General features: G+C 41.8%; 1 protein-coding gene across 3 annotated transcripts in view; it reads left to right on the forward strand.

The window, feature by feature from the left end:
* Positions 1-27,095, forward strand: part of ZNF827 (zinc finger protein 827) — a 261,480-nt gene that overhangs the window by 57,772 nt on the left and 176,613 nt on the right. For all 3 annotated transcript variants that reach the window (XM_006887004.1, XM_006887002.1, XM_006887003.1), the window contains 2 exons: positions 10,246-10,418; positions 17,699-18,179. In XM_006887004.1, coding sequence (XP_006887066.1) covers positions 10,246-10,418; positions 17,699-18,179 — 654 coding nt within the window. The remainder of the gene's footprint in view (positions 1-10,245; positions 10,419-17,698; positions 18,180-27,095) is intronic.

Below are 27,095 nucleotides of genomic sequence, written 5' to 3' on the forward strand. Positions count from 1 at the left end.
GTCCATTCTGAAGCCTGTGGCCATTCTGTTGATCTTCATTGGTAAACACTTCAAGTTCTCTTCACTTTTCAACATGCAAGGTTGTATCAAGGAGTCTTCTCCTGATCCTGATGTGCTGTTCTTCATCTAGCTCAGCTTCGTGGATTACTTGCTCAGCATGAATAATTATGGTGAAAGGATACAACCCTAACATATACCTATCTTGGTTTTAAGCCATGCATATTCCCATGTTCTATCTGAATGGCTACTTTTTGGTCTACGTACAGGTAGATTACTTTTATGCCTCTGAAGTGCTCCAAATAGTTCACTCCAGAGTTTCTGAAGTGTCAATAAAATCTTAAAAAGTTTTTCAAGTCTGAGTTTCATTTTTCTTCCTTTCCCACTTGCCATCAGGTCAAATAAGGAGAGAAATGATAAAATTAAGAAAGAAGGAAAAAACAGAGTGATCCAGGTTATTGTGCAATGGAAAAAATCAGTCTTGATTTATGAAATTTAATTTAGGGGCCATAGCAATTGGAGAGGGTTCTAGCTATATGTAGAATGTAATTTTAGAAATGAGCTCCTTATCTGAGTCTTGAATAAATTTACAAAAGAGTATAACATAAATTTATTTGGTCATTACTTACTTGGGAAGGATCATGCAAAATGCATAGTAAACTTTACTTATACTGTAAGCTTAGCGAGAAGCTGTGACAGGCAAAACTGTGTCTCCTAACGGCCAGGATGTTGGGGTTTTGTTGTTTTGAAATGAATGGTCTCTTGTATAATCAACTACAAGGATGAAGTGTAATTTCTTCTGTCAAGAGACTAGATATATGTGAAGATGAGGAAGAGATCATGCACATCCGTTGTACGATAGACTTTTGTTCATTTGGTTGCTATACTCTAGCATAAGTTGGTTTACCTGAAGGGAAACATGTGGGTTTTGGGTTTAAATGAAGCTGAGTCATAGCAACCATCTCAGCACGCTTCTCAGTAGAATTTAATGTTTCAGTGTTATAATAAATTATTGATTATTTTTATTGAGTTTATTGTACTGAAACACTTAATATTTTCATCAGTGAATATTCAAAACAGTCACACTGAAAGGGGAGATGAAGACATTACTTAGGTGACATACCCCTAAGCACAAGTACACACATCTAAGAGGGGATCTACACAACCTCTTGCGGATTGAGTTGTATTTTATGCTCCTCTCACAAAAGTAGAAGGTTAGTGAAGAAGAGGAAGACCCTCAACAAGATGGATTGACACAGTGACTGCAACAATGGGCTTAATCCTGGTAGAGATTGTGAGGATGTCGCAGGATAGGGCACAATTCTAAACTGTTGTTCACAGGGTCCGTATGAGTCTAGTTGACTTGATGGCAGCTAACAACAAAAACCCCTTCCCCCTGTACATCTTCTGCTGACAATCTAAAGACTAGGGAAAAAAATGCTGGCAGAGAAATTGTATAAAAAAGAATATTTTTGGTAAAGTTTACCTAAGAACAAAGATGGCAGCAAAGAAAAATAAGAGGACTTTGCAATTGTCCCTTGAAAAGTGTTCCATGAGACCCCTGCTGATGCCTGTTCAGCACATGTTCTTTTTATTACTGCTTAGAATGGACATGGATAGTCACTGCTTCCCCAGTAGCTTTGCTAGACCATCAACTAAGAAGCAGTTGGTATAGCATCTAGTTTTGTTATTTGTCCTTATGTTATGGAGAGATAATTTGGTGTTACTAGAATCAGTGACTTTTCTTAAAAAAATAAAAATTAGAAATTTTTATTTGGTAAACACAAACTTACACAATATACATTTGCCATGTCAACGTTTTTTATATATAAAATTCAGTGACATTATGCTAATCCGGTTATACAACCACCACTGTTTCCAAATATTTGTACCACAATTGAAAGAACCATATCTTCCCCTAAGCAGTGAATTCTTCCTTTCCACCCTGTAGCCAATAATAAAGTTTGGTTTCTGTTCACTTCCCTGCTCTAGATGTTTCATGTAAGGAGGATGCATACAATGTGCGTCCTTATTTAATAGACTTACTTCACCGAGCCTCTTTTCAAGGCCTGTATAGTACAGTGATCCCTGATTCCCCATCTGCCCCTTCGAGTCCCTCCTCTACACACTGTTCTCTTGGTTTCAAGGAAACTTGTGTGGGTTCAAGTATAACTCGGCTTCACCACGAAGCATTATGAAGATAGAAGGAGAGCTGCTGCCAGTTTTTGAAACATTTGCCAGTATTCCTTTTTATCGTTTATTTCTTACCTACTAAAAGAAAATTTAATCCTAAATAGATAGATAAGACAGGCAACTCTAAACAGGGGAGGGATTTCAGTTGCCTCAAGTGCTCTGATGGCCTAGTGGCAAGAAGCTGTGCTGCAATCCTGAAGGCACGCAGTTCTAGGCCACCAGCTGCTCCATGGGAGAAGGATGTCAGTCTCCTCCTCCTCGCTGCCTCTGAAAACCAGCCAGAGGGTCAGCTGTGGGTTGGTTCTGACTCAATGGTACACAGTGACAACGACGACGACGACGGATGCATTGGAAAGGGAACCCTAGGGCCCAAGTTGTAGGGGATTTTGCTACCAATCCAAAGGTACACAGTTCTAGTCCATAGCTGCTATGCAAAAAGAAAGATGGAGAATCTCTTTCTGTGTGATTTATTGCTTCTGAAAATCTGCTGGAGGGTCAGCTATAGGGTGATTCCAACTCAATGGTATAAAACATCAACAACAGTGGATTTAAAAAGGGAACGCTGGTCATGTATTCTATAGGGAGTTGCACTGCTAACCCTAATGTGACTCGTTACTGGCTGTTCAGATCCACTACCAACTCCTTGGGAGAAAGGTGGGCATTCTCTCATACAATTTACAGCCTCTAGGAACCCTCTGGAGGGTTAGCTGAGTCAGCTCCAACTCAATGACAAGGATTTGCTTTGAATGGCTGTTAAAAAAAAAAGTAAAGCCAAATAACAACAACAAACAACTTTTAAAAGCCACAAACATAAACAACGTACCCTCTAGATTTTAGGCAGAGCTTAAATTGTAAAACCATTTCTGAAAATGTTGTTCAGGAAATAGCTTATAAAGTTGATTCTAGAGTTACAGAGGGTTTCTGTGCTAGAAAAGCTGACCCTGTATTTAGTAACACAGATACTAGTATTTCTTTGACCTTCCTTAAGACAAAGAGGAATCCAAACCATAAAAAAGAAAGTATCTTTTAGGTCTGGTCTTAGTCTTCTTCTTTTTTTAAAACAAAACAAAAGCCAACCACATCTGGGTTGTTACCAGCTCCTGATGGGCTTAATTCCTTAGAGAGTCTGTCACTCAATGGCATTTCCCCCCACACCCCCAAAAGAGATGTGACACTTGAGGAAGAGGTCTCTCTCACGTGACCTGTGCCCCAGCACATGCTTGGCAGCTTCTCTAAATGTGGACATGATAGAGGGAGGAAGATGTCCATTTGCTATAAAGATAAATGTCACACATTGACTCAATTCTCTTTGAAGCTGCTGTTCTGTTGAAGCTAAGAATAAAATAAATGGCTTTTATTTTAAAGACAAAGTTTTAGCTGCCTTGCAGAAGGCCAGTAAGATTCCCAGGATGCCAGGCTCCAGTCAAAAGAAATAAGGAACGCTTTGGAGAGGGCCTCTCCAAAACATCTTATTTTACGGAATAAAATTTAAATCCACTTAGAAACAAGCTGGTCTCTGATGCAGCTGAGGGCTAAGAATATTTTCTGGGTAAATAGATATGGGCTTTCTGGCTGCTATTTATGCAATGTTATTAAAATGATTGCAAAAGCACTGAAGTTCAGAAAGTGAGGTAACCTCTCCCGATACCCGTATTAGGCTCGTGGCGATCAAAACCATAATCTGGGAATGATTGAATATATGGACTTGTTTAGGAAATTTTCTTTTTAAAAGAAATGTTTTAAATATGTGCATATAAATGTGTATACATCTCACTGTGGGTGTGTATATACATACATACATATATGTTGTTGATTGCCGTCCAGTCAAGCACGACTCATAGCGACCCTATGAACAAAAGGCCTGAAGCCTTTCTATAACTGTCATCATTTATCAAAGTTCATAGAGTTTCCAGAGGCATGTAGTTTAGGAAGTGGATGCCACTCCTGCTTCCAAATATATATTTCACATGTAAAATTCAATGACATGAATTATCTTCTCAAGTTCAGAATTAACTCAAGATAACTGTGTAACAGTCATTAAAGCCCTTCTTGATTTTCTATTTTTAGCGCCATTAAGTGTTTTGCTTTGCACATGTGTATAAATATAGTAGGGCAAAGCACCAAGCCTGAAGCTGGGCAGTTTCCTGTAGAATGGAGGTTTTTGTATGTTTAGACATAATCCCTTTCATGCTGGACTTCTAGGTTCCATAGCCTATACGCACCTCAGGTGCAGCCATCCTTTGTCAGTGGAGGCTTGACTTTGACAGTGATGCTAAACAGGTCTCCGTGGAGTGTCCAGACTGATGAGGGTTAGGAAAAAAGACCTGAAAATCTCCTTTGGAAAATTGATCTAACTCTCTGGATCACAAATGTCCGATTCGTGGAGTTCACTGTGAGTTATGAGCTAACTCAGCAGTAGCTAACTACAACATTGTACATAAAGCAGGAGACCTACTAAAATAGGAACGTTTTTTTCTCTTGAACAAATGAAATGTAAGTTCTACCTGAGAAGACTATGGGTCAGATTAGAAAATGGCTTATGATATGTTTTGGTTCGTATTGTTATTTGGTTTCAGTCTCTCTCCTTTCCTGCTCTGATCAGTTAAAAATCACTATTAGTTGTTACGTGCCGTTGAGTCATCTGTACCTAATAGTTACCCTGTGAACAGTACCTCTGAACCCTGCTCTGTCCTGAGCCAGTCTCTCCATCTCCAACACACCTGCCCCCTTTATCCCTGTCATTATGTCAGTCCTTCTCCTCCAGGTCTTCTTCTCCTGTGCTGTCTCTTCACCCTTCCAAGCTTAATGTTCTTCTCCAAGGACTGGCAATATGCCCAAAGTATGTGAGATGGAGTTTCAAAATCCTTGCCTTCAAGGAACAGCTATTTGATTACATATTTTAAAATTTGTTTCTCTTCATATAGCATATTTTAATTTTGAGTCAATCCAAGGACATCCTAATTTATATACAATTTTATGTACTTCGTATTAATTGAAACTAAGGAAGCATAGCTCCAAAATAAGAGATTTATGTTAATTACTAATGTGCAGAACTTAATGGCATTTATTCTGCAATACGTTTGAAATACAGAGTAGGGTGGAGTGAGGATGCATCTGAAAGAAATACAGCCAGGTTTCCTTAGAAAGTTGCACATCAAACGACCATATGATCCAACAATCTACTACCTGGTGTATATCCCAAAGAAATAAGAACTATGACATAAACTAATATGTACACACCCATGTTTATTGAGCATTATTTACAATAACGACCCAAATGTCTACCAATGGACAAAAAGCTCAGGACATCTATGGTATATTCACACTATAGAATATCATGTATTCACCACTAGAGATCAAGAATTCATGAGACATTACACAGCATGGATGAATCTGGAATAATTTGTGCTGAGTGACATACTAATTTTCTTTGAGCCACAATCAACTCGTAGCTCACTTTCAAGTAGGTTTCTGAGCCTGTGTTAATTTCGAGGGAGGAGATTGCTCAGCTTTCTCACATGGAGACACTGGTGGATTTGAACTCTGAGAGTTGCCGGAATGTTACGCTACTCCCTATGGACTAGACCACCAGAGCTCCCTTGATAATATAGGCCAGTCACACAATGACAGTTAATGGTATAAAGACCACTGTCAGTTACATAAAGCTCGGGGAAAGGGTTACACTCACAACGAATCAATCTTGTAGACATGGCAGGAATGGAAAGGGATGGAGAAAAGAGTAAAAAGTAAGTTAAGTGACAGGAAAGGGGTTAATTCAACAGTGTAATTAATGACATCAATCGATGGCAATTAATGTTATAAAACAAAATGTCTATGAATGATAACATAAAACTATCATGAATTGTAAACCTTCACTTAAAAAAAAGGCTAAAACAATAAAAGGTGCAGCTGGAATGCTCTTTAGAAGTAAGGACAGTGAAACTTCATTTCACATACTTTGGGCACGCGATCAGGAGGGATCAAGTTCCTGGAGGACATCATGCTTAGTAAAGCAGAGAGTTGGTGAAAAGGAGGAAGACGCCCAGGGCCATGGATTGACCCGGTGGGGACAACATGACACGGTGATTGTGAGGCTGGTGCAGGACCAGTGAGTAGCCATGACTGCAGTCGGAGAGGGTGGGAGGGGACGGGAACCTGCAAGTTTCCATTTTTTTGGTTACTGTCTTTTTATTGCCGTGCTCCGATGTGTCATGATATCTGAGGTCAGTGAGGACATCTCAGTGTTCCTCTCCTCTCCCAGACAGTGCTGTGAGCTCAGGCAGTGTAGGATTCCGAGCGTGGACAGTACCTCCTAAAGATGGGGATCAGCGGCAGCCTGTTTGTGGATCACTTTCCATTACTTTGATGTTCTTACAATGTTCGTTATCATTTCTGCCTCTACTCTACGACAGTAATCTCACCTAGAGACCTGACTCAGTCCTTTCTTTCAAATCCGTTGCTAAGCTTGTATCCTTTGTGACATACACCCTGTGTATCAGAGTGGTGGGAATGACAACACAGTTTAGGAAATAGGCAGGAAAATTAGGGATAAAACTTTGAATCAGCAGAGGCAATCAATGAAGAAAAGCAGCCAGCAGGAAAGCCATAGTGAGTTCATAAAAACATTTGTTTCTAGGACTTACAATGTGTGATTTTGCTAGAGTACAAACTCAGTCCCAAGTCAAAAGGAGAAATACTTGTATGGAACACATCACAAGTAGAAATTCCAGGCATGAAGGATTTATTTTTAAGAATATTGTTTCCCAAGTTGCTTGGTTAAGTCCAACAAGATTGCTCATACCTGTGTTAGTAATGCTACTTTTTTGAATAACCAATCCGGGGGTCTTTGGGTGGTGCAAACAGTTAGCTTAAGGTTGGTGGTTTGAATCCATCCAGGTCATCCTTCTAGATAAGTCTGATGATCTACTTCCTAAAACTCACCGGCTTGTAAGCTGTGGAGCATTTTTACCCTGTGCACACAGTGTGAGTCGGAATTGGCTTGAAGGCAACTAACAACAATTTTTTTTTTCTTGAACTCTTGCAGTTTCCATTTATTTGAAGTGGTTCTTGGCATATGCAGACTCAGTTAGCTCAGTGAATAAATGATGAGGTTATTTTAAACCATAACAACAACCAACACATTGCTGTGAAGACGGGACTGATTTCTAGCTAACCTCTCTTTGGTTTCCGAGGCTGTAAATCCCGTGGGAGGAGATTACCCGTCTGTCTTTGAGGAGTCCCTAGGAGATTCAGGCTGGCCAGAGGTGTGGCCTTTGAGTTAGCAGTGCAACTCCCTATAGACTACACCACCAGACAGACTTGGAATATTTACTTTTAATTTAAGAAAAATGTGTTCATTCGAATAATCCAAATCGTATCAAACAAAATTAAGCTGGTTAGTTGCCTTTGAGTCTACTAGTGTTGACTCATGGTTTTGACTAGTGGTGACACCGTATGTTTTAAACGCAAGTTTGTGCACTCTGGAGCTTTAAATTGTGATTTTCTTTTAAGTTGGTCACCAAGCCTTTCTTCCAGGTCTCCTCTGGTATGGATTTGAATCATCAACTTTTTAGTTAGTCGTTGAGTGCTTAACTGTTTGTACCACCAATAAAATTTTCCCCTTTGGTTCCTCCTTTTATTTGCTAATCCTTTGGAGGTAACCACTGAGTGGTCTCTGGAGTACAGCTTCAGAAAAATTTCATACAAATTTTATAAAAGTGCCAATTTTTGTTTCATTTATTCATCTCTTCTCCCTACAATGCCCTTCCTCCCTTTTTTCCTGAAGCATTTTAAAGCAAATTCCACATGCTTGTAAACACCTCCACATGCATTTCCAGCAGATAGAACTTTTAAAAAAAACAAAACAACAAACCGCAATGCCATTACCACAACTAACAGGATTAATAATTATTCTATAATATTATGAAACATCAGCCGTTTTCAGTATTCTATTATCTCAAAAACTATCTTTTTATTTTTTACAATTGTTTCCTTCAAAGTGTAATCCAAATAAGGTTCATTGATTTTTAAATCTTATTGAGTCTCTTTATCCACAACCTTTAACCTTTTCAAAATGCCATTTACTTTTTGAAGAAACTGGGTCATTGCCAATGGGGTCCTTGTCCTATAGAATTTTTCACATTCTAAATTAGCTGATTCCATCACTGTGGTGTGTTTAACATGCTTCTTTATCACCCATATTTCCTGTAGACCTTAATTTGGAAACCCAAGCCCTCTGCTGTCGAGTCTGTTCTGACCCACTTGACTGCTGGATTTCTTCAACTTGGAAATCCTTAAATCTTTATGGGAGGAGACTGCCCAACGTTCTCCCTCAGAGCAGCTAATTGATGGTAGATACTAGCTGCTGGCTGTTAGACTAGCAGCTCAACAGATAAGAAACTATACCACTGTTGTTATTGTTGTGTACCATTGAGTCAGAACCAACCTATAGCTGACCAACCCTCTGGCAGGTTTTCAGAGGCAGTTAATCGCCAGGGAGGAGATTTCCCATCCTTCTTCTGGGGGGCAGCTGGTGGCTTTGAACCGTGTGCCTTCAGGATTGCAGTGCAACTTCTTGCCACTAGGCCACTTGAGCACCCCACTATGCCATTAGAGCCTCCTTAGTTATGTACATCCTCCTTCTTTATATAAATTCAGGTTAGTTCTCCCCCCACAACTACATAGGTAGCACAGAAGTTCTATGTCTTATTGTCCTATTTTTAGCAGTAAGATATTTTTAGATATTCTCAATGTAATCCTTCTTTACAAAGTCCTCCATCAACTTTTCAAGTAGTTTTAGCAACAATCGTTTCTCATTTCTTAAAAAGCAGAATCACTTAAGACATATAGTTTTTTACATTATACTTTTTTCTACTAGTTCTAACCTCTTGTAGATATTTTCACATCAGCACCTGCAGACCTAGCTCATTTAAAAAAATGCCTTTGTCTGTTTAGTTTTAAGAGTTCATTTGAATGCAATTAACAAGCTTAAAAAGTATTTCTGAGGCCTCATTATGAAGAATAGAAACTGGATTTTCAACTTTACTTGTTTTTCTTTCCAGTATCTTCACATAGCAGAGGTTAGTGTGGCACTGAGCAATATCAGTTGGTAGACCAGGAGTTTAGCAATAGAGTGTCACAACAAAGACCCTGTTCTTTGGGGAGAATGGAGGAGGGAATGATCTTGACTTTGCCTAGAATTTCTTGTTGGTCCGTTTCCTTTCCTGAAAAATTGAAGGTTTGTGTTTGTCTAGTTGCAGCTCTTCCCAGAGTGGGCACCATGGCTTTGTCACAGTGAAGAGGAAAGCAGCATATATCTTTAGGGACTGCCAGAGGGACAGAAAGAATAAGGTTAAAAACCCTGATATTGGGACCCTCTGATGGCTAAATTGACAGCAGCATCTACTGGTGTTATGTCTAGGTCGGTCAGTGCTAAACTAAAAAACCATCAAGTTTGCCATCAAGGCTGTTCCAACTCATGATCCTGTAGAATTACTCTATGGAGTTTCCAAGGCAATCTTTATAGGAGGAGATTGTCTCTCTTTCCCATCTGGAGCAGCTGGTGGATTAAAACCACCAAACTTTGAGTTAGCAGCCAGGTATATTGCACACTCCACCAGCACTAAGAATGCTACAGTTTTTCTCCATGGGAGTGGAGTTGTGGGTTTTATGATGGCCATTTGATTTTCAATGTAGAGCAATACATCACTTTCTCTCCATTTGCCTTCATTTCACCCCAACTTCTGAGTTCCAGGAACTCAGGTCTGAACTTAGATCTGGTAATTTCCTTCACAAGACGAATCCAGCCCACTTGAAGTCTATGATGGTCCCCTGAAGTCAGACTTTCATAAGAGCAGGATCGTCAGGTGGAAAAAACAGAATGATGAGGCTTTTTACTTGAAGAACGACACGATATTCTTATGGATAAAATCCTGAATTGCCAAGAAAAAAACTAGCTCATTTTTTATATTTATAAGCTGTGAATGTGAATTAGTGCTTGATGCACTGCACCTTTTTGTTTTCCTCATTTTCCCCTTTCTTTCTCCTTTTTCCAAGCCCCCGAGGAGGAAAGCGGGAAGCCTTTCCAATGTCCGATATGTGGTTTGGTTATAAAGAGGAAGAGTTACTGGAAGCGACACATGGTGATTCACACAGGTCTAAAGAGTCATCAGTGTCCACTCTGTCCATTCCGGTGTGCCCGCAAGGACAATCTCAAATCCCACATGAAGGTAAGCCACCCACGGACCAGCGCATTGACAGACAGACTGTCAGAGCTCTAGCTTGGGAGCCTGAGGGGGTCTTCAAGGCAGGGAGAGGGTACTATGCTCAAGTTAGCAAGGGAGAGTAGATGCAAAGGAATAGAGTTGAAAGAGGTTTCCTTGGGAAGATGTTAATATCCATTTACAACCTTAAAGGTAGAGAGAATCTGCAGTAACTACATAATGGATGTCAGTGCAAGCTCAGCTCATAGAGTCAGAGCCAACTCATTGCTGCCTCTCCAGCAGGTTTACTGAGGCTGTAAATTGCAAGGGAGGAGACTGCCCATCTTTCTCCGTGGAGTCACTGGTGGGTTTGCCCTCTCAGAGAGGCTCTGCCTCTGAGTTACCATCACAGCTGCTACAGACTGCAGCCCTGGAGGTCCAGAAATAGACATAGTGTCACAACAACGAAAACCTAAAAACCATTCGCCTTGAGCCATTCTCATCTCATGGCTGTCCCAAGTGTTTTTCAGGGTAGGACTGTGCTCCACAGCATAGTCAGAGACTGTAACCTTAGAAGTAGACCACCAGGCTATCTTCCAAAGGGCTTCAGGGGGATTCAAATGCAGTTAGTAGCCGAGCACTTAACCATAGATACTACCCAAGGACTCCATATGTAGTGTCAGCCAGCCTTTCCTGTAGTGAAACAACAGCCTGGCATTGCCTTCTGTTTTCTGCGTTACTCTAAGGAGGAGTTTGAGAGGAAAGAGAAGTAGGAAACGTCAAGTACAGACCAAAGTAAAGCTGGACTCCTGAGATGCTTGACCTCTTAGAGCTTTCCTCTTCAGAACTACTTAGCCTGAGCACCAAAGGGAGGGCTTTTGGACCCTGTCCCCTTCCAAGAGAAATCTTCCCCCCCCTCTAGACCCCAGCTTGTGCTATTGTATAGAGTACTTGACAGGTGCGGATGTCTCATGTGCTTGGCTGTTAACCAAATAGTTCCGGGTTGGGGTTCACGCAGAAGTGACTTGGAAGCAAGGCCTGGCACTCTGCTTCTAAAACGTCAAGGTCACTGAAAATACAATGAAGCACAGTTTTGCTCATGACATGTAGGCCACACCTGTTGTGACTTCATGGCAACTGGTCATGGTCGCCTTTGGTTTTGCTCTTAGCTTAGATATGCAGAAGAACATTCAGAGGTGTCAGGGCATTGAAAGGCTCTTTGGCCTTAACTCTTTTTAGCCCCAGGAAGGGCTTGGGAGCCATTTCTGATGAGACTTCTTAAAAGTGGTCAGTGTTTAACTGTAATGATTCCAGGCTTACACCTACCAAAGACTGAATAGTGTTTTCAACGTGCAATTAAAAATACATGAACTCAGAGGTTCCTGTCTGTGAAGAGCAGAAAGAGTGCTAGAGTCCATGTACACCCTCATGTGAAATGTGGGCAAACTCTTAGTTATAGGGTTTTATTCTGCTCACTAAAAGGCTGTGTTTCCCGTCGTTCCAATTTCCCAGCTGCTTGGAAGGAGAAAGGTGGGCATTTTCCCTCTTGTAAGTGATTTACAGTGTTAGAAAACCAATGGAGGGTCACCATGAGTTGGAACCAACTCAGCAACAGTGAGTTTGGGTTTTTAATACTAAGAGTTTTGTGTGACATTTAAGGATAAAATGAAAAAGAATTTTGAATTTGATAGACCTAATTTTCAGTCAATGTTCTCGCTAAGTAGCCTTCAGCAAGCTAAGACACTCGATGTTTCGCATTTGTTGGATGGGAGTGATAATGCTTGTCTGTAAGAGTTGTCATTAGTATCTGAGGAGATAATATTAGCAGAGTGTCTGAGCAGAAAATGTTCAGTAGTGTTTCTTCCTACCACCATGGAACCACTTAGTAATGATTCTTTCTTACTGAATTTTAAATACTGTTTTGCTGTCTACAATGTTTATAAAATGCCACCTCTTCTGTCATACAGAAGTATACTTTGTAAGTATGAAACCAAAACCACCAAACATAGTGCACCCCTGAAGTGATTCCAAGTCATACTGAGCCTCCATCGACTTTCCCAGGCTTCATTAGGGAGAAATGCCTATCTGTCTCCTATGGAATAACTGGTAGATTTGAACAGCCAACCTCACAGTTAGTGGCTTGCCATGCTAGGCACTGTGTTACGTCACAATTTTCAGGATTGTACTGCCAAAAAGGTGTGGTCAGATAGAACCCCAGTTGACTTTAGGAAATAGCTAAGGAAATGAAGAAAAGAGAAAATTAAATACATGATGTAATTTGTTTTCTATCATTTGCCTTTTTCTACCATTTTCCATTGCCCGAGGAGTACCCTGCCCTTCATCTTCAGAATTCACTTAATGAGGACTCTGGTTGGTTGAGTTTTACTGAACCCATTTCTAGGTCTTAACTTAACCCTTATCTGTTTGTTACCTCTTCTGAAAGCAAAGTCTTATATTTTAAATCTGTAAAGTAGATTTCATTAGCACGATTCAAGTTAAAATAAAAAAGAATGCCTTTCAAAGTAGAATTTGTGTTTGTGCTTCTGTGTTTGAATTGGAGCAGCGGTTAGAAATCAGGTCTCCTGAATTTAAAGCTTCAGTGAGCAGAAAACTTGCATCTAGCCTGACACCTTGTAAGCTTGGTTTCAGCTCAGGGTCACTTAAAACTACCTATTTATAAACCCATGGAAAAAAAAGCCTGGTTTGCAATAGCAGGAACTGCTGACCCTGAAACTCCAGGGAGACGAGCTGGGTGCCTTGATGGTACAGATGGTGGCCATGGCAGTGTTACAGATGAGAGCCGCGAGGGCTCTGTGGGTCGTGGGGTCTTGGAATGCTTTCAGAACAAATCAATAACCAGTACAATAAAGCAGTTGTGTGAAATTACTTCTTTATTCAAACGTATGGTGTCCTAACCTGTTGAGCTACGACTCTGGCTTTTGATAAGGGAAGTGTGAGACGAGCTCATGCAAGTTTAATTTTATCAGATGGGGTTCTCTTTCTTCTGCCGGGTCGCCGCCTCACTTATGGAACTTTTCTCTATTTTTATTTAAGAATTCATTATTTTCTTTTCTAACTTGAGATACTTTAATTTTTTTGGATTTTTGCAAATATTGTCTGTACATAAATATGTTGAGTGGAGTCTTAGGTACAGATATTCTTTGCTATGTTCTCCAGTACAAACAAAACCACTCCCATTGAATCTATTCTGACTCATAATCACACGCTAAGTAAGATAAGAGTAGAACTGCCTTACAGCGTTTACAAAGCTTTATGGAAGTAGATTGCTGTAACTGTCTTTTGAGGAAGGGATGGTGGTTTTGAACTGCTAACTTTACCACTGGCAACCAAGTACTTAAACACTGTGCCACCAGAACTCCTTATGCTCATAGATAAGTAGTAGACTACACGTTGTTGCTGTTGTTGTTATGTGCCGTCGAGTCGCCTGCGACTCATAGCGACCTCATGTACAGCAGCCCTAAACCCTGCCCTATCCTGTGCCAATTGCACTGTCTCTGACACAACTGAATCAATCTATCTCATCAAGGGTCTTTCTCTCCACCCTCCCAAGCATGACATTCCTTTCCGAGGACTGGTCCCTCCTTGCAACATGGCCAAAGTATGTCAGACGAAGCCTCAGAATCCGGCTTCACGCTCTCTAGGACAAACCTGTTCGTTTTCTTAGCAGTCCATAGTATATTCAATACTCTTCTCCAAGACCTATAAAGAAGTTAACCTGCAAAGAGAGGACAGTGTATTTAGCCTGCAGATTACAATCTCAAACCATGTGGTTAGAGAAACCTTGGTTAAAATCTTAGCCTCACAATATATTGGCAATAAATGAATGAACCATTTAACCTCTCTCAGCCTCCATTTCCACTAATGGAGATAAAAATCATACTATCTAATGTATGTGGTTGTTCTATGAATTAAATGAGGTGATGCATATAAAACACTTCATTCAATATACAGCATGAAAAAACACCCAGTAAATATATCTTATTTGGTAATTATTATCTGAAAGCCATCTGGGTACACATTAACATTTATATTTGGAAATAAATCAGTGAAATGGTGTAAGAAGTTATTCTTAAAATCTATTTTTTTTCTTCTTCTGATATTCCTTCAGTGTTAGAGTTTTGGAAAACTGAGGGGAAGAGAAAAGGACCTCACAGTCGACCCATAATCCTGTCATCCAGACAGAATCATTATTAGTTTGATATGTCTCTTTTTTGACTGCTTTTATATATTTAAGTAAAATGGAATTTTTTTAAAAATATATTTGACAAGTATAGCATCTGTTAATTCCTACTAGATGTTAGGTATGGTATCTTTAAAAAAAACAAAACAAACCAACAACCCATCTTACCTCCTTCATTTATTTTGCAAAACTTTTTTATGGCCAGACTTTGAAAGGAGCTTGTTAAAAATGCCTACAGCTTCGTCAAAGTTCCTTAGATCCTCTTTAAGTCTTTCACAGCTTCACTGGGCGAATGAACCTTCAGGAATTACATGTGAAGCTCATGAGGTAAAACTGACCAGGAAAGGTGAGTAGGTAATGCAAAGAAAGGATCTGATGAAGTAATAGCAGAAGACTGGACAAGGAATTCAGAATGCCGAGGTCTGTCGTTCTTAGCTCTGCCATTTAGAAAGTCTGCCTGGTCTGTTCCCCATAGGTGAGGTGGAGTAGAGGATTCCCAAAATTTCTTCTTGCTCACAAATAGCATTTGAATGCTGTTTGGAGCTGGTAATAATAATGATGACGGTGATAAAATACCAGTTAAAAAGAAAACAAAAGCAAATGGTTACCACCAAGTTGATTCTGATCACTGTGTGGCAGCATAGATCTGTGTTCCATTGGGTTTTTTCCAAGGGCTGATTTTTTAAAAGCAGATCACCAGGCCTTTCTTCCTAGGCACTTCAGGGTAGACTTAAACTTCCAGCCTTTTGCTTAGCAACCAAGCCCATTAACCATTTTGCACCATCCTGAAAGCCCTCTATTTCCCACCTAAGGTTGGTGATATGTGCTGTTGCTGAGAAGTGGCTGGGAGGTGAGTCTTTAAATATTGGTCTAGAGAGAATGAAATCCTTTAGACAGTCTTTCGAAGCTTCCCATTAGCAGATGTGAGAGGAGTTTTAAAGCAAGAAAATGAAGCTAAAAGGAAAGAAAATGGAAGAGTGTTCTGTTGGGCAAGAAGAGAAGAAACTGCCACTGGAGGGTAGAGCTAATACTTCTCTCAGAGGCTGAATGTGATATGTAGTCCCTTTGGGAGGTGTAGCTCAAATGAAATTATACATGCAGCAGTCAACACCATGTCCCCTGTTTCACTTTAAAGCATTCATTAATTTTTCCATAACCACATATTACCAGGCTAGGATCTGGTTGCAAAGAAGACACAAGAGATACTTGCATTGAACCTCTTTTTAAATCCAAGGCTTCCTTTTGATTTTAGAACTTGGACTTCTCACTCTTTGCCTTTTTCCTTCTTCCAGAGGCAGCTCCCGAAGCTTCTGTCCTTGAATTAACTCCTCTTCTCTTCTGGGTTGGCAGAATTAAGGTCGTGCTGTCTGGGTAGCGGCCCCGCTACTGTGCTCTCTCAGGGACAGGGAAGCTTTCTGACTTGTGACCTTTACCCCTGGTTCCAGAGCGTCCTTTGGGCAGCACCTGCCCAGGCCCCGTGGGGCTGTGACCTGAGGCCTGTGAGGTGTCAGGCTCTCAGTGCACTGGGTAGAAGCAGCACAGGAGAATCGTCACTATTCTGTGAGAAAGTAAATGAAATGAGTTCAATCCCTTTGTTGTAATAGAGCAGAGAAGGGCAATATTAACAGCCCGTGACACTTGGTGTTTCCCTTTCCCCCATTCTTCCCACCCTCAGCAGACAGGAGGCCATTCAGTGAGCAGCCCTTTGCTACCTTTGAAATGAAGTTTATTTCCTTATTTCTGTTGAGAAAATCATGTTTCAGGGGACCTAGAATGTCTTCTGTTGTTTTTTTAAAAAAGCCACAGTGGGGTGCTGTAGCGACAGGATCTCACCATTAACTTTTAATTTCTTTGCTTTTGTTGGTCACTTAACATTATTTAAAAGTATGTTTTGGCGAGCAAATAATGCTGTTGGATTGCGTTCAGAATGTATAAACAGCTGTAGTAAAACTTGCTGTCTTGGAAAGAATGCCTGTGCCTGGGGGCCAGGTAGTGCAGTGGGTTAATGAGTGCGCCCTTCCCCTTGGTTAGACCTGGGTTCAAATCCCACTGAAATCCCACCTGATAGCTGAAGTGTCAGTTCTGTTTTCGGTCAGTGTCCTAATCACTTACTTGTTTGTCCACATCACAGAGCTCCCCAAATAATTTGGTCCAAATTACACAATTGGCAGTTTGCACTCAAAGGAGGGCCAGTACTAAAATAGCAGGGGTGTTACAGGTCAAGACTGAAGTATATTGGCAGAGATGAATGGGGAAGTTACACGCTTACAGAGCACCTGGCAGCCCCGAGCAGGACCCAGGCCAATACAATTATTTCCTCACTTTTTCAAGCACTAAATTTGGTAGTGGCAGGAAGAAAAAAGGGGAAAAAAAATCTTTGGACTCTTTACAGGTATTGTGCGTGGAAGGCTGGAACCAGATTTAAAAATTTGCCTCCTTGCATTGCTGACATCAGAAGCTAGAATATGAAATTAACCCCTTTGGTGTTCTTTCATTTGGAACACGTGGTTCCTCCCACACTGCTGACTTCAGGTGTGATTCCCTTCAAGCCACTTCCTCCAGGATCTCCGTTTCCCTGTCTGTGGACTGCAATCCCCAGGAGACATTCTCTTCCCAGTTCTTAATTACTGAACAAACACATCTCAAAAATGGAAATGATGTTTGTGAAACATTAAACAGATTGTCTGCATGTCAATAATTGTATGCATGCAAAGTTTTACTATTGTGAAAGGAATTATCTGACAGGTTACTGTTTTGGACCCTCAACTTGTAATTAGGTATGTTTGCGTTGAGCGAGGCTTGTAATCTTTTCTCTGAAGACATCAACCGAGATGGGCTGGCTAGAATAGAAGGGGAATTCTACCCAAAACAGTGTCCATTGGTGGTTGTGAGCTGACTCTCCTCATGGGTTCTTAACCTGTGCAGACCACTTTATGTTTAGGGATTAACCTACTGACTTGCAGTAATGGCATGCCCCTCTGGTCCTTTTACTTCTGGGCCAGCCCTTTGTGCTGTGAGGACATGATTGATGAATAATCTGGATATGCAACAAGGCGTTTTCCATATGCACACGGGGGATAGCTCATTCTTCTTGCTTCTTCATCAGGTTCATCAGCACCAAGACCGAGGAGAGACCTTTCAGTGCCAGCTATGCCCTTTCACTTCCTCTCGCCACTTCAGCCTGAAACTCCACATGCGCTGCCACCAGCACTTCCTGAGGACAGAAGCCAAGGTGAAGGAGGAGATCCCAGACACAGAGGTCAAGGGATCTCCCCACCTCAGTGACAGTGCCTGCCTGGGGCAGCAAAGGGAAGGAGGAGGGACAGAGCTAGTGGGGACCATGATGACGTCTAACACTCCAGAGAGGACTAGCCAGGGTGGGGCTGGCATCTCGCCTGTGCTGGTGAAGGAGGAACCCAAGGAAGATAACGGCCTGCCCACCTCTTTTGCCCTGAGTGCTGCCGACAGGCCCGCCAACCACACAAAGCTGAAAGAGCCCTCCGAGTATGTGGCCAACAGTGCCTCAGCATTGTTCAGCCAGGACATCTCTGTTAAGATGGCGTCCGATTTTCTCATGAAGCTGTCAGGTACTTGAATAGGGTTGTATTCTCTCCCCCTCTCTCTCCAAGTTTTCTCATCTGTAAAACAAGCTAGTAGGAATAGGTGAGCTCGAGACTCAATTTCAATAGTCGTAGCTTTTCTCCTTGACTTGCCTTTTTTTTCCCCCTTTGCAGTCCTTTGTATTGTTTTTGTTGGGTCTAAGAGGAAAAGAGACCATTGGTTTCCTTCTGATTTACCCCTTTATGTGTTCTTGCTGCGGGGAGGTGGGTAAGGGCACATGACAAGCCAGTTTTGTCAGTTCCATGCTGCAACCTTGGTCTCTGTTTCACTTGACTCTGCCCTGGGTTTTGTTTGGTGAGTTTTAAAAAGTATTTAGATGGTATGTATCAAACTACAAATATACCATGTGTTAATTTGGAAGATTGCTAACGGCCATATATACACAGAGAATACTGTTCTCAAGTGTCATTGATTCCATCCTCCGTCAGGTTGCCGAGGCTGTAAACCCCAGTGTGAGCAGGCCACCTCCTTTTTCTCCAGCAGATTGACTGGTAAATTCTAATTGGCACCCATTTGCTTAGCAGCACAACTTGTAACCCACCCAACCCACAAGACCCCTTTTAACAAGTATCACTTGCTCACTCATTTTGGTTGAGTTGGAACCAACTCATAGCTGACCCTCCAGCAGGTTTCCAGAGACTGGAAATTGTGAATGGCATGAGAGGAGAGGCCATCTTTCTCGCAGAGAACCACTGATGGATTTGAACCACTTGCCTTTGTGTTGATAGCACAGCTTCTTCCTCACTAGTCTATCAGAGCTCTATAACAAGTATAGACTTTTAAAAATTAGAAGATAATAAAATCTTTAAATAGTTTTTAGGGGAAAAATTCTTTTTCAACTCCTCAGTGCCCTGTAGAAAGAAGATGGGATATACATTATTTTTTTTTTAAAGTGTCCTTATTCATTGCCTTCTCTTCCCGCCACCATTGGGTTAAATGTGATGCTTTTTTATGTCTCGTCATTTCCCCCCCCGTTTCTGTGCTTAGGTTTTGATGCCGAGTCGGGGGGGTAGAGAGCTGCTGAGGGGGCCCCGTTGTTTCTGACTCCAGTGGAACGACAGGACATGTTATGGGATTGTGCTGCTCCTCATTCTGTTCTTTTTCTAAAGTATGATTTTAAATTTTAAAGGAGTTGCAGGGGGTGGGGAGGGAAAGGTCGGTTGAGAATTGGTTCTGTCTTTCAGTGGAGATGCCAGTCCCCACGATGATTTCCAAATGCCATTTCAGCTCTTTGGAGATTGACAATACCCTTTTAAATGGAGAATAATTGGTCACCGCCTCCGTTTAAGTGGACTGAGTCTCATTTCACTAAATGTCATTGCCAGGTGAATTAGAGGTTCAGCTTCACTCTCAAGTCCCTCTGCTCAGTGACACTTCAGTAGTGGGTCTTTTGGAAAACTCTCCTCTCCCCAGGTCTTTGCCTTTCAGCAGTGAGAGAAACCAGCCTGGAAGAGACAAGGAAAGAGAAGAGAGGGGAAATGAGGGGGCGCAGAAACGAACCTGGGAGGGACATCGAGCGGGTGCTAAGACAGTAGAGCACAGACAGCCTGTAATGCTAGTGACCAAATGACCGAGTCACGAATTAAAATGTATCTTACGTGGCTTTAAAGAAAAACAGGGCTCTCCGCTCTCCTCTATCCTCCTCCCACCCTTCCATCCAAATCTGTGGGAAGATAGAAGCGCTGAGCTTTATGGTTGAAAATCTTAAAGATAGAGGGAAATGCACGTTTTCAGTTGTTTTGTTTTTGTTACTTTTAGGATTTCACTGCTGAGAAGATGTCAGGTTTTCCTCGGCTTATGTGATGATGTTCTAATGAAAGTTCTCCTTTTCTGGGCACCTGTGATGTAATAAAAACTCTGACACAAATGGTTTGAGTGGGAGGTTGTGGGTTTGAATCCACCCTGCAGCGCTGCAGAAGGAAGACCTGGTGATTTGCTTCCACAAAGATTACAGTAAAAGAAACCCTGCAGAGCTCATTTTTCCTCTGTAACGCATGCAGTTAACTGTGTGTTAGAATCAACTCCACAGCAATGGATCTGGTGGTTTGGTTCTGTGAGAGTGTAATCCTGAAGGAAAGAATGCAAAGAACATATTCTTCTGGCATCATTTAGAAAAGAGGACATGTCCTTGTCTACCAGACAGAGAAAAGCTGAGCGAGGATGAGTAACTCGGTAAAGGGTTATTGCCATTCTTCCTTAACTGTAGGAATTTTGTAACTCTGGGGGAGAGGGAGGTGACAGGGAAGGTGAGAGGAGGCTTAGTCTGGCTCACACTCTGGTGTGTGATAGCTGCTCCTGCCGAGCTGAGCTCTGAGTCTCCCCCACCAGGCTGTAATTAGCTCCACACCAACCTCTGTGAGCACAAGATCAGGCTTGTGGCTGCTGGGAGCCGGCTCTGCACACAGGAGCAACCCAAGGGGAGAAGCTGGTTTGGAGGTTGAGGGGAAGGATTGTGCACCAAAATGTCATCTTGTGATCTGGGATTTTTGTTTGTTTCCCTCGGTTCACTATTGATGCCGGGGGGCGGGGGTGGGGGGTGTTTGTTTATAGTTTGGCAGTAGGAGTTTTTACTGCCTGATCTATTGGCATATGAAAACAGATAACAAATGCACACTATTTATGCAAAAGGCCCATCCAGCTATTTTATGGTGGCTTACTAGAGGTCTTGAAACCTGACTTGTATGCACTGTTACCTAGCAACCTGTTATAAAGTCACCGGGGAGTGAGATGCATCGGTAATTTTTTGTGTGTGCATATTTGGATGTAAATGTAAACTTGGTGGCTGTGGCAGTACAGTCCACAGGAGGAGAAGACATGTTAAAAGGGAAAGTGCATTTTTCGGGATAGATTTCTTTTTATTCTACTCACTCTGCTGGCTGGCTGATCCCCACGGTGAGAGCGGCTACCTGACTGTTCGGGGGTGTGTTTCACAGATAGGAAAGCCACACTCTCCAGAGCTGCAGCTGAGGCTTAGCTCTTCGCATCAGCTCAGGCAGTGGAGTGGTGGTGTGTCTCGGCCTTGTCCTTTGGCATCATAACGGTGGCATTGTTCTTGAGCTGAATTTTTCACTGGGCTGTGCCCAGGCACCTGCTGCTGTCGGGTGCAGCTGTTGGTGGTCTCCGAGTCTAGGAGTGGCCGTGCCAGCCAAGTCGCTGTCTGCACAGTGACAAATTCAAGCGTGTAGATACCTACTTGTTCCAGAAACAAGGAGAGAAAACACTTGGCTCTTTCTTGCTGAGTTATTAAGGGGAGTCTTTCTTGCTTTCCTGACTGAAAATAAGCTCAAAATGCCTAAATGGAAGCCAGCGGTGGGGTTAAAATTGCCGGGAGGGATGTAGCTCTAGATTGACCTGGAATCTTCCCTTTTGTGGCTTTGTGACATAGGTCATTATGAAATAAAACTCCTTTCCTGAAACATCAGGCATTCTTCTGACTGAATCCACGTTCACCAGCCCTGGGTCTTTTAAGATTGGTGCTGTTCCCTCAAACCAGTGCCGTAAGCAGCTCAGAGAAGCTTCTAAGGGAGCCCCTGCTGCTGGCAACAACAGAGAAGTGAGTTTTGTACACTCACTATCAGGTTTTGGACCTTGGTGGCAGGACTTGGGTCCTTAAAACAAAACGCTGGTGCTATGTCAGTCATTCTGACTCATGGAGACTTCATGTGCTTCTAGAGTAGAGCTGCTTCCCAGGGGCCTGGTTGGGTGGTGTCACCCTTATACATTGGACTCGTGTGACTCTTTTTTAGAAGCCAGAGATGCGTGTAGATTGTTCCATGCCAGGGCAAATGGTCCAGTAGCCATGTGAGAGTTGATCCCAACTCATGACCCTCCGTTGGGTTTCCAAGGCTGTTAAGTGTTGTGGGGAGCTGAGTGATTTCTCTTTCTCCAGCAGAGCTGATGGTAGATTTGAACTACCAACCTGATAAGTAATGTCCTTTGCCACCACCCCTTAAGTTCCTACTGATTCTTTGCCTTCTATTCCACACCCACAATAATTCTTACCTTAGGTGCACATTAGCCTTATCAAGAGCTTTTTCTAGAATGACAGGGACCTTTCCCAGGCCTAACAAAGCCTTGCTGACACAGTGGTTAAGTGCTCAACTGATCACTGTCTGTCCTTCTCCCATGAAGCAACTGGTGGATTAGAAACGTGTGCCTTTGGGATTGCAGCACAGGGTCTTCCTACTGGGCCCCCAGCATTCCCCACATCAGCTGCTAACTGAAAGGCCAGCTGCTTGAACCCAACAATTACTCCATGAAAGAGAAAGATAGCCAGTGGGCTTCAAGATTAAAGCCTTTGAGAATCGTTCTTGGATGATTCCCAGGGATGGGAAGGGTGGGAGAAGGGAGTGAAAATGAATGAATAGATAATATATATTTACTAATTTGGCTGAAGGGAAAGGCAATATATAATGAGAGGTTGCCCAGACATTGTCATTAATTAATTACATTAATTAGTTGTAACTAATGTTATGAAACAAAAGATATATGAATGATTAAATGAAAAACCGGTCTGTTTTAAAACTTTCACTCAAATCACAATTTTAAAAAGTACTACAGCTTTATAAACTCTATTGGGACAATTTTGCTCTATCTTAGGAGATCAGTATAAGTATCAATTGACAACATCAGTAGGGGTTAACCCACTCCCTGAAATTATTACCTAATTGGCCTGAGACAGCCTGGCTGTAGTGTTTTCTTGAAAAGTCTTAAATGATTCTAATGCGCAGCCAGAACTCAAGACTTGTGGAATATGAACGTGGTGCCCAGTACTGTTTTCTTAGTACAACTCCCCTTTGTTTTTAAAAGTACAGCTTCTCACTCCTTGCTTTCCTCTTCACACCACGGAAGGGAGCCTGGTGTGTGATGGGTCTGAGGCATTTCACCATAGGTCAAAGTTGACAAGAAAAAGAGGTCTGGGTGAGTCACATTCATGGAGTCCCGTGGCTTTCCTCGTGCCATTCTCGTGACTGGAGAATTAAAAGAAGCATCTTAATGCTCTCCTGTTAGAAATAGAAAGTCTTAAGACTCAACCAAAATATGGAGGAGTCAGGAGTATCATTAGATGCTTGTGATGGCCTCACATTATTTCTCTTTCTGAAACTATGCTTTTCAAGAGACACAATTTTATTCTAACTCCAAATTATAACCAAGCAGTTGGCAGAAACTTGGCACCTCAGCTGTTGCCTGGGAATATCTTCTTGTCCCCAGTTTTCCAAAATAAAAGATAGAAGTCATTTCCACTATTTTTAATCTGGAAACTGGCAACAATTTTTATACTGTCTTCCATGTTATATTAATTTCATAAAATTAATACTGCAATAATTTTAACTAAGAAGGGATCAACCTTTTAAAGCAGCAGCTTTTTAGTCTCACAGAAACATTTTAAGAAGAAATGGAAACAAATGAAATAGCTTCTGATTTATCAGTAGCTCATCCATAAAATACAGATTAAATAGATATGGAGAAAGGATGCAACCCTCATACACATCTTTCCTAATTTTAAACCATGCAGCATTTCCTTGCTGTGGTCATACAACAATGTATGTACATATGTGTGTGTGTGTGTGTGTGTGTATATACATACACACACATATATAGCCTCTTGGTCTATATATAGATATTATACAAGCATGTATGCAAATTATTTGAGAAGCTGGACTCTATGAAGAAGAATGTGGCATCAGGATTGGAGGAAGATTCATCAATAACCATCATTATGTAGATTGATCAATAACCTTACTTGCTAAAAGTGAGGAGGACTTGGAGCATTTGCTGAAGAAGGTTAAACACCATAGCCTTCAATAAGAATTGCATTTTATCATCAAGAAAACAAAATCCTCGCCACTGTACTTATAGGCAACATCATGATTGATGGAGAAAAGATAGAAACTGTCAATGACATCATCTTCTGTGGATCCACAGTCAATATACTTGGTAGCAGCAATCAGAAGATCAAGAGACATATTGCACTGGCAAAGGCTATTGTCAGGGATCTTTCTAAATTTTTTAAAAATTTTTTTTCTCTTTCTAAATTTTTAAGGAGCAATGATATTAGCTTGAGGACTAAGGTGTGCCTGATTCAGACCATAGTCTTTCCAGTCACTTGCTGTGGATCTGAGAGCTAGACAATGATTAAGGATGACAGAAGAATAGATGCCTTTGAACTATGTTGTTGGAGAAGAGTGCTGAATATCACATGGATAGCCAAAAGAATAAATAGGAATGTCTTGGAGAAGTGCTCATTGGAGACAAAGGTGATGAAGCATTACCTTACATACTTTGGGCATGTTACTAAGAGAGGTTATTCCTTGGGGAGGTACATCAAAGGATAAGAAGACCCTCAACAGGGGAGATTGACATAGTAACTGCAGCAGTGGACTTGTGTGTGTCAGAGATTGCAGGAATGGCACAGGATAGGACAGTGTACAGATCAATTATTCGTAGGGTTGCTATGAATTATACTCAACTCGACGGCACCTAAAACTACAGCCTTAAAATAGAGGTTTTCACTTTTAAATGAAGTTGTTGTTGTGTGTTGTTTGGTTGGAACTAACTCATAGGTGACCCTTCATTGGGATTTCAGAGGTTATACACCATATAAGAGGAGATTGCCTATCTTTCTCGCATAGAGGACCTGGTAAATTTGAACTGTCTACTTTTGGATTGGCAGCACAATTCCTTTCTACTAAGCCACCAGCAGCTTTAGTTTGCTTTGCTCTACAGCAACACTCTTGGTACCGGCAGCCAGGAAATCAAAAGGCAGATTACACTGGGAAAGTCTGTCAGGGACATCTCCAGAATACTGAAGAGCAATGATATCAGTCTACAGACTAAGGTGTGCCTGATCCAGGCCATGGTCTTCGCATCAGAAAGCTAGACAATGACTAGGGATGATAGGAGAGTTGATGCCTTTGAGCTGTGGTGCTGGAGGAGAGTATTGAATATACCATGGATTGCTGAGAGAACAAACAGGTTCGTCCTGGAGAGGATGAACCAGGCTGCTCCTTGGAGGCAAGGATTCTGAAGCTCTGTCTGATGTACTTTGGGCATGTTGCAAGGAGGGAACAGTCCTTGCAGAGGGGCATTATGCTTGGGACGTTGGAGAGACAGTGCAAGAGAGGAAGACCTTCGATGAAGTGGATTGGTTCAGTGAATGGGTTAATGGGTGTAGGTGTGTCAGAGATAATAAGCTTGGCTCAGGATAGAGCAGGGTTCTGAGCTGTTGTACATAGGGTTGCTATGAGTCGCAAGTTACTTGATAGCGCATAACAACAACAACAACTAGCCACCAATATGATATTCCTTTCTGAGGAATAGCCTCGCCTAACAACATGCCGAAAATATAAGAGATGGAGCTTCCTCACCTTTGCTTCCAAGGAGCACTCTGGCTGCACTTATTCCAGGACATACCTGTTTCTTCTTTTGGCAGCCCATAACAACAACAACATATTGTATTGGTTATTTTTTATTTAAGCCTCTTGTTTAGAGTCAACAAGACCTCAGTGAGGGCCTTTGCATTTAGAAGTTGGTTGCTAGTATATTTTGGAGGAACATTCTTGTTAGTGTACATCACTCTTCTGTCAATTTGCTGTACTGAGGTAACCTAGGGTTGCTGTGATGCTGAGTCTTGTGCCATTGGGAAGTCAAATGCCATAACAGTTACCCATGGTGGGCAGTGTTTGGTGGAGCTCCCAGTTTAAGACAGGTTTGGAAGCAGGAGTGGCATCTGCTTCCTCAACAACATACCTCTGGAAACTCTATGAACTTTGAGAAACAGCGATAGTTATAGAAAGGCTTCGGACCTTTTGTTCATAAGATCACTATGAGTCGTGAGTCGTGCTTGATTCGACGGCAGTCAACAATACCAAAACTGGGATACTCAGTATCCTTTTCCAGCACTATAACTCAAGGGCATTCTGTCATCCTTATTTATGAAGGATTACTAAAAGAAGGGAAGACCCCCAGTGAGGTAGATTGACAGAGGACTGCAGCAGTGGGCTCAAGTCATAGGTGGTGAGAACAGTACAAGACAGGGCAGGGTTCACGTCTGTTACTCATAGGGTGACTAGTCGTACTCGACTCAACTGCAGTCTAACAACAACACACCACCAGAGCTCTCTTTTACATGAAAAGGATTGGATAATATGTTTGAGATATATAGGAATCTTTCAGGTTCCCTTAAGGCTTTGATCTGCAACTTCCATCTATTTCACGTCTGCAGTTTCTTTCAAGTGTTTCTATAAATAGCAGCTTCCCATCTTGTCTTACCTTTGTGTGTGCTGCTGGCCAAGGAAAACTGGAAGTTGCTATTGAACCAAACTGTCCTCATTTTGTGGTAAGTCTGATTGGCCTTCTGTGAAACCTCTTAACAGATGAACTTGCTTCCAAGTAAATGGTCTCCTTGTGTAGTTCACACTCTGAGACATGAGTGCTTATAGCCAGGAGGCTCTTCCACGTACCACCCTGGGTACTTCCTCTTTGGGTTTATTTAGGACAACCTCCCTTTGCATTCCACCCTGGCCCTTATTTTTAAAACTGCCTTACTTTCTTCTGATGGGCAATCGTTGGTCATGTGATGAAAATTCCCCATGTGAGGAGCTGTATTTAGGGACCTATGCCCATGTAGGCAGTCTGATTGTCCTTTTGAAATCTAGGATCATCTTGAACTTGACAGTTCATGTGAGAGGGAAGTATATGACCTTTGCTGCATTTTTCAGTGACTTGTTGTTCCATGAAATGGGGAGTGATCTGAATCACAGGGACAAAGTAAAAGGACAAGAAAGTGAAACTGTTCCAGTTACACACACTGGTACCAAATTTAAATGGTTGCAGACTCTGTGACAGTTGCTTGTTGCTTATTGGTTTTACTTATTTAACCA

This window comes from Elephantulus edwardii, unplaced genomic scaffold (assembly GCF_000299155.1).
Source record: "Elephantulus edwardii isolate Elephantulus edwardi_28Jun2011 unplaced genomic scaffold, EleEdw1.0 scaffold00053, whole genome shotgun sequence".
Classification (NCBI taxonomy): domain Eukaryota; kingdom Metazoa; phylum Chordata; class Mammalia; order Macroscelidea; family Macroscelididae; genus Elephantulus; species Elephantulus edwardii.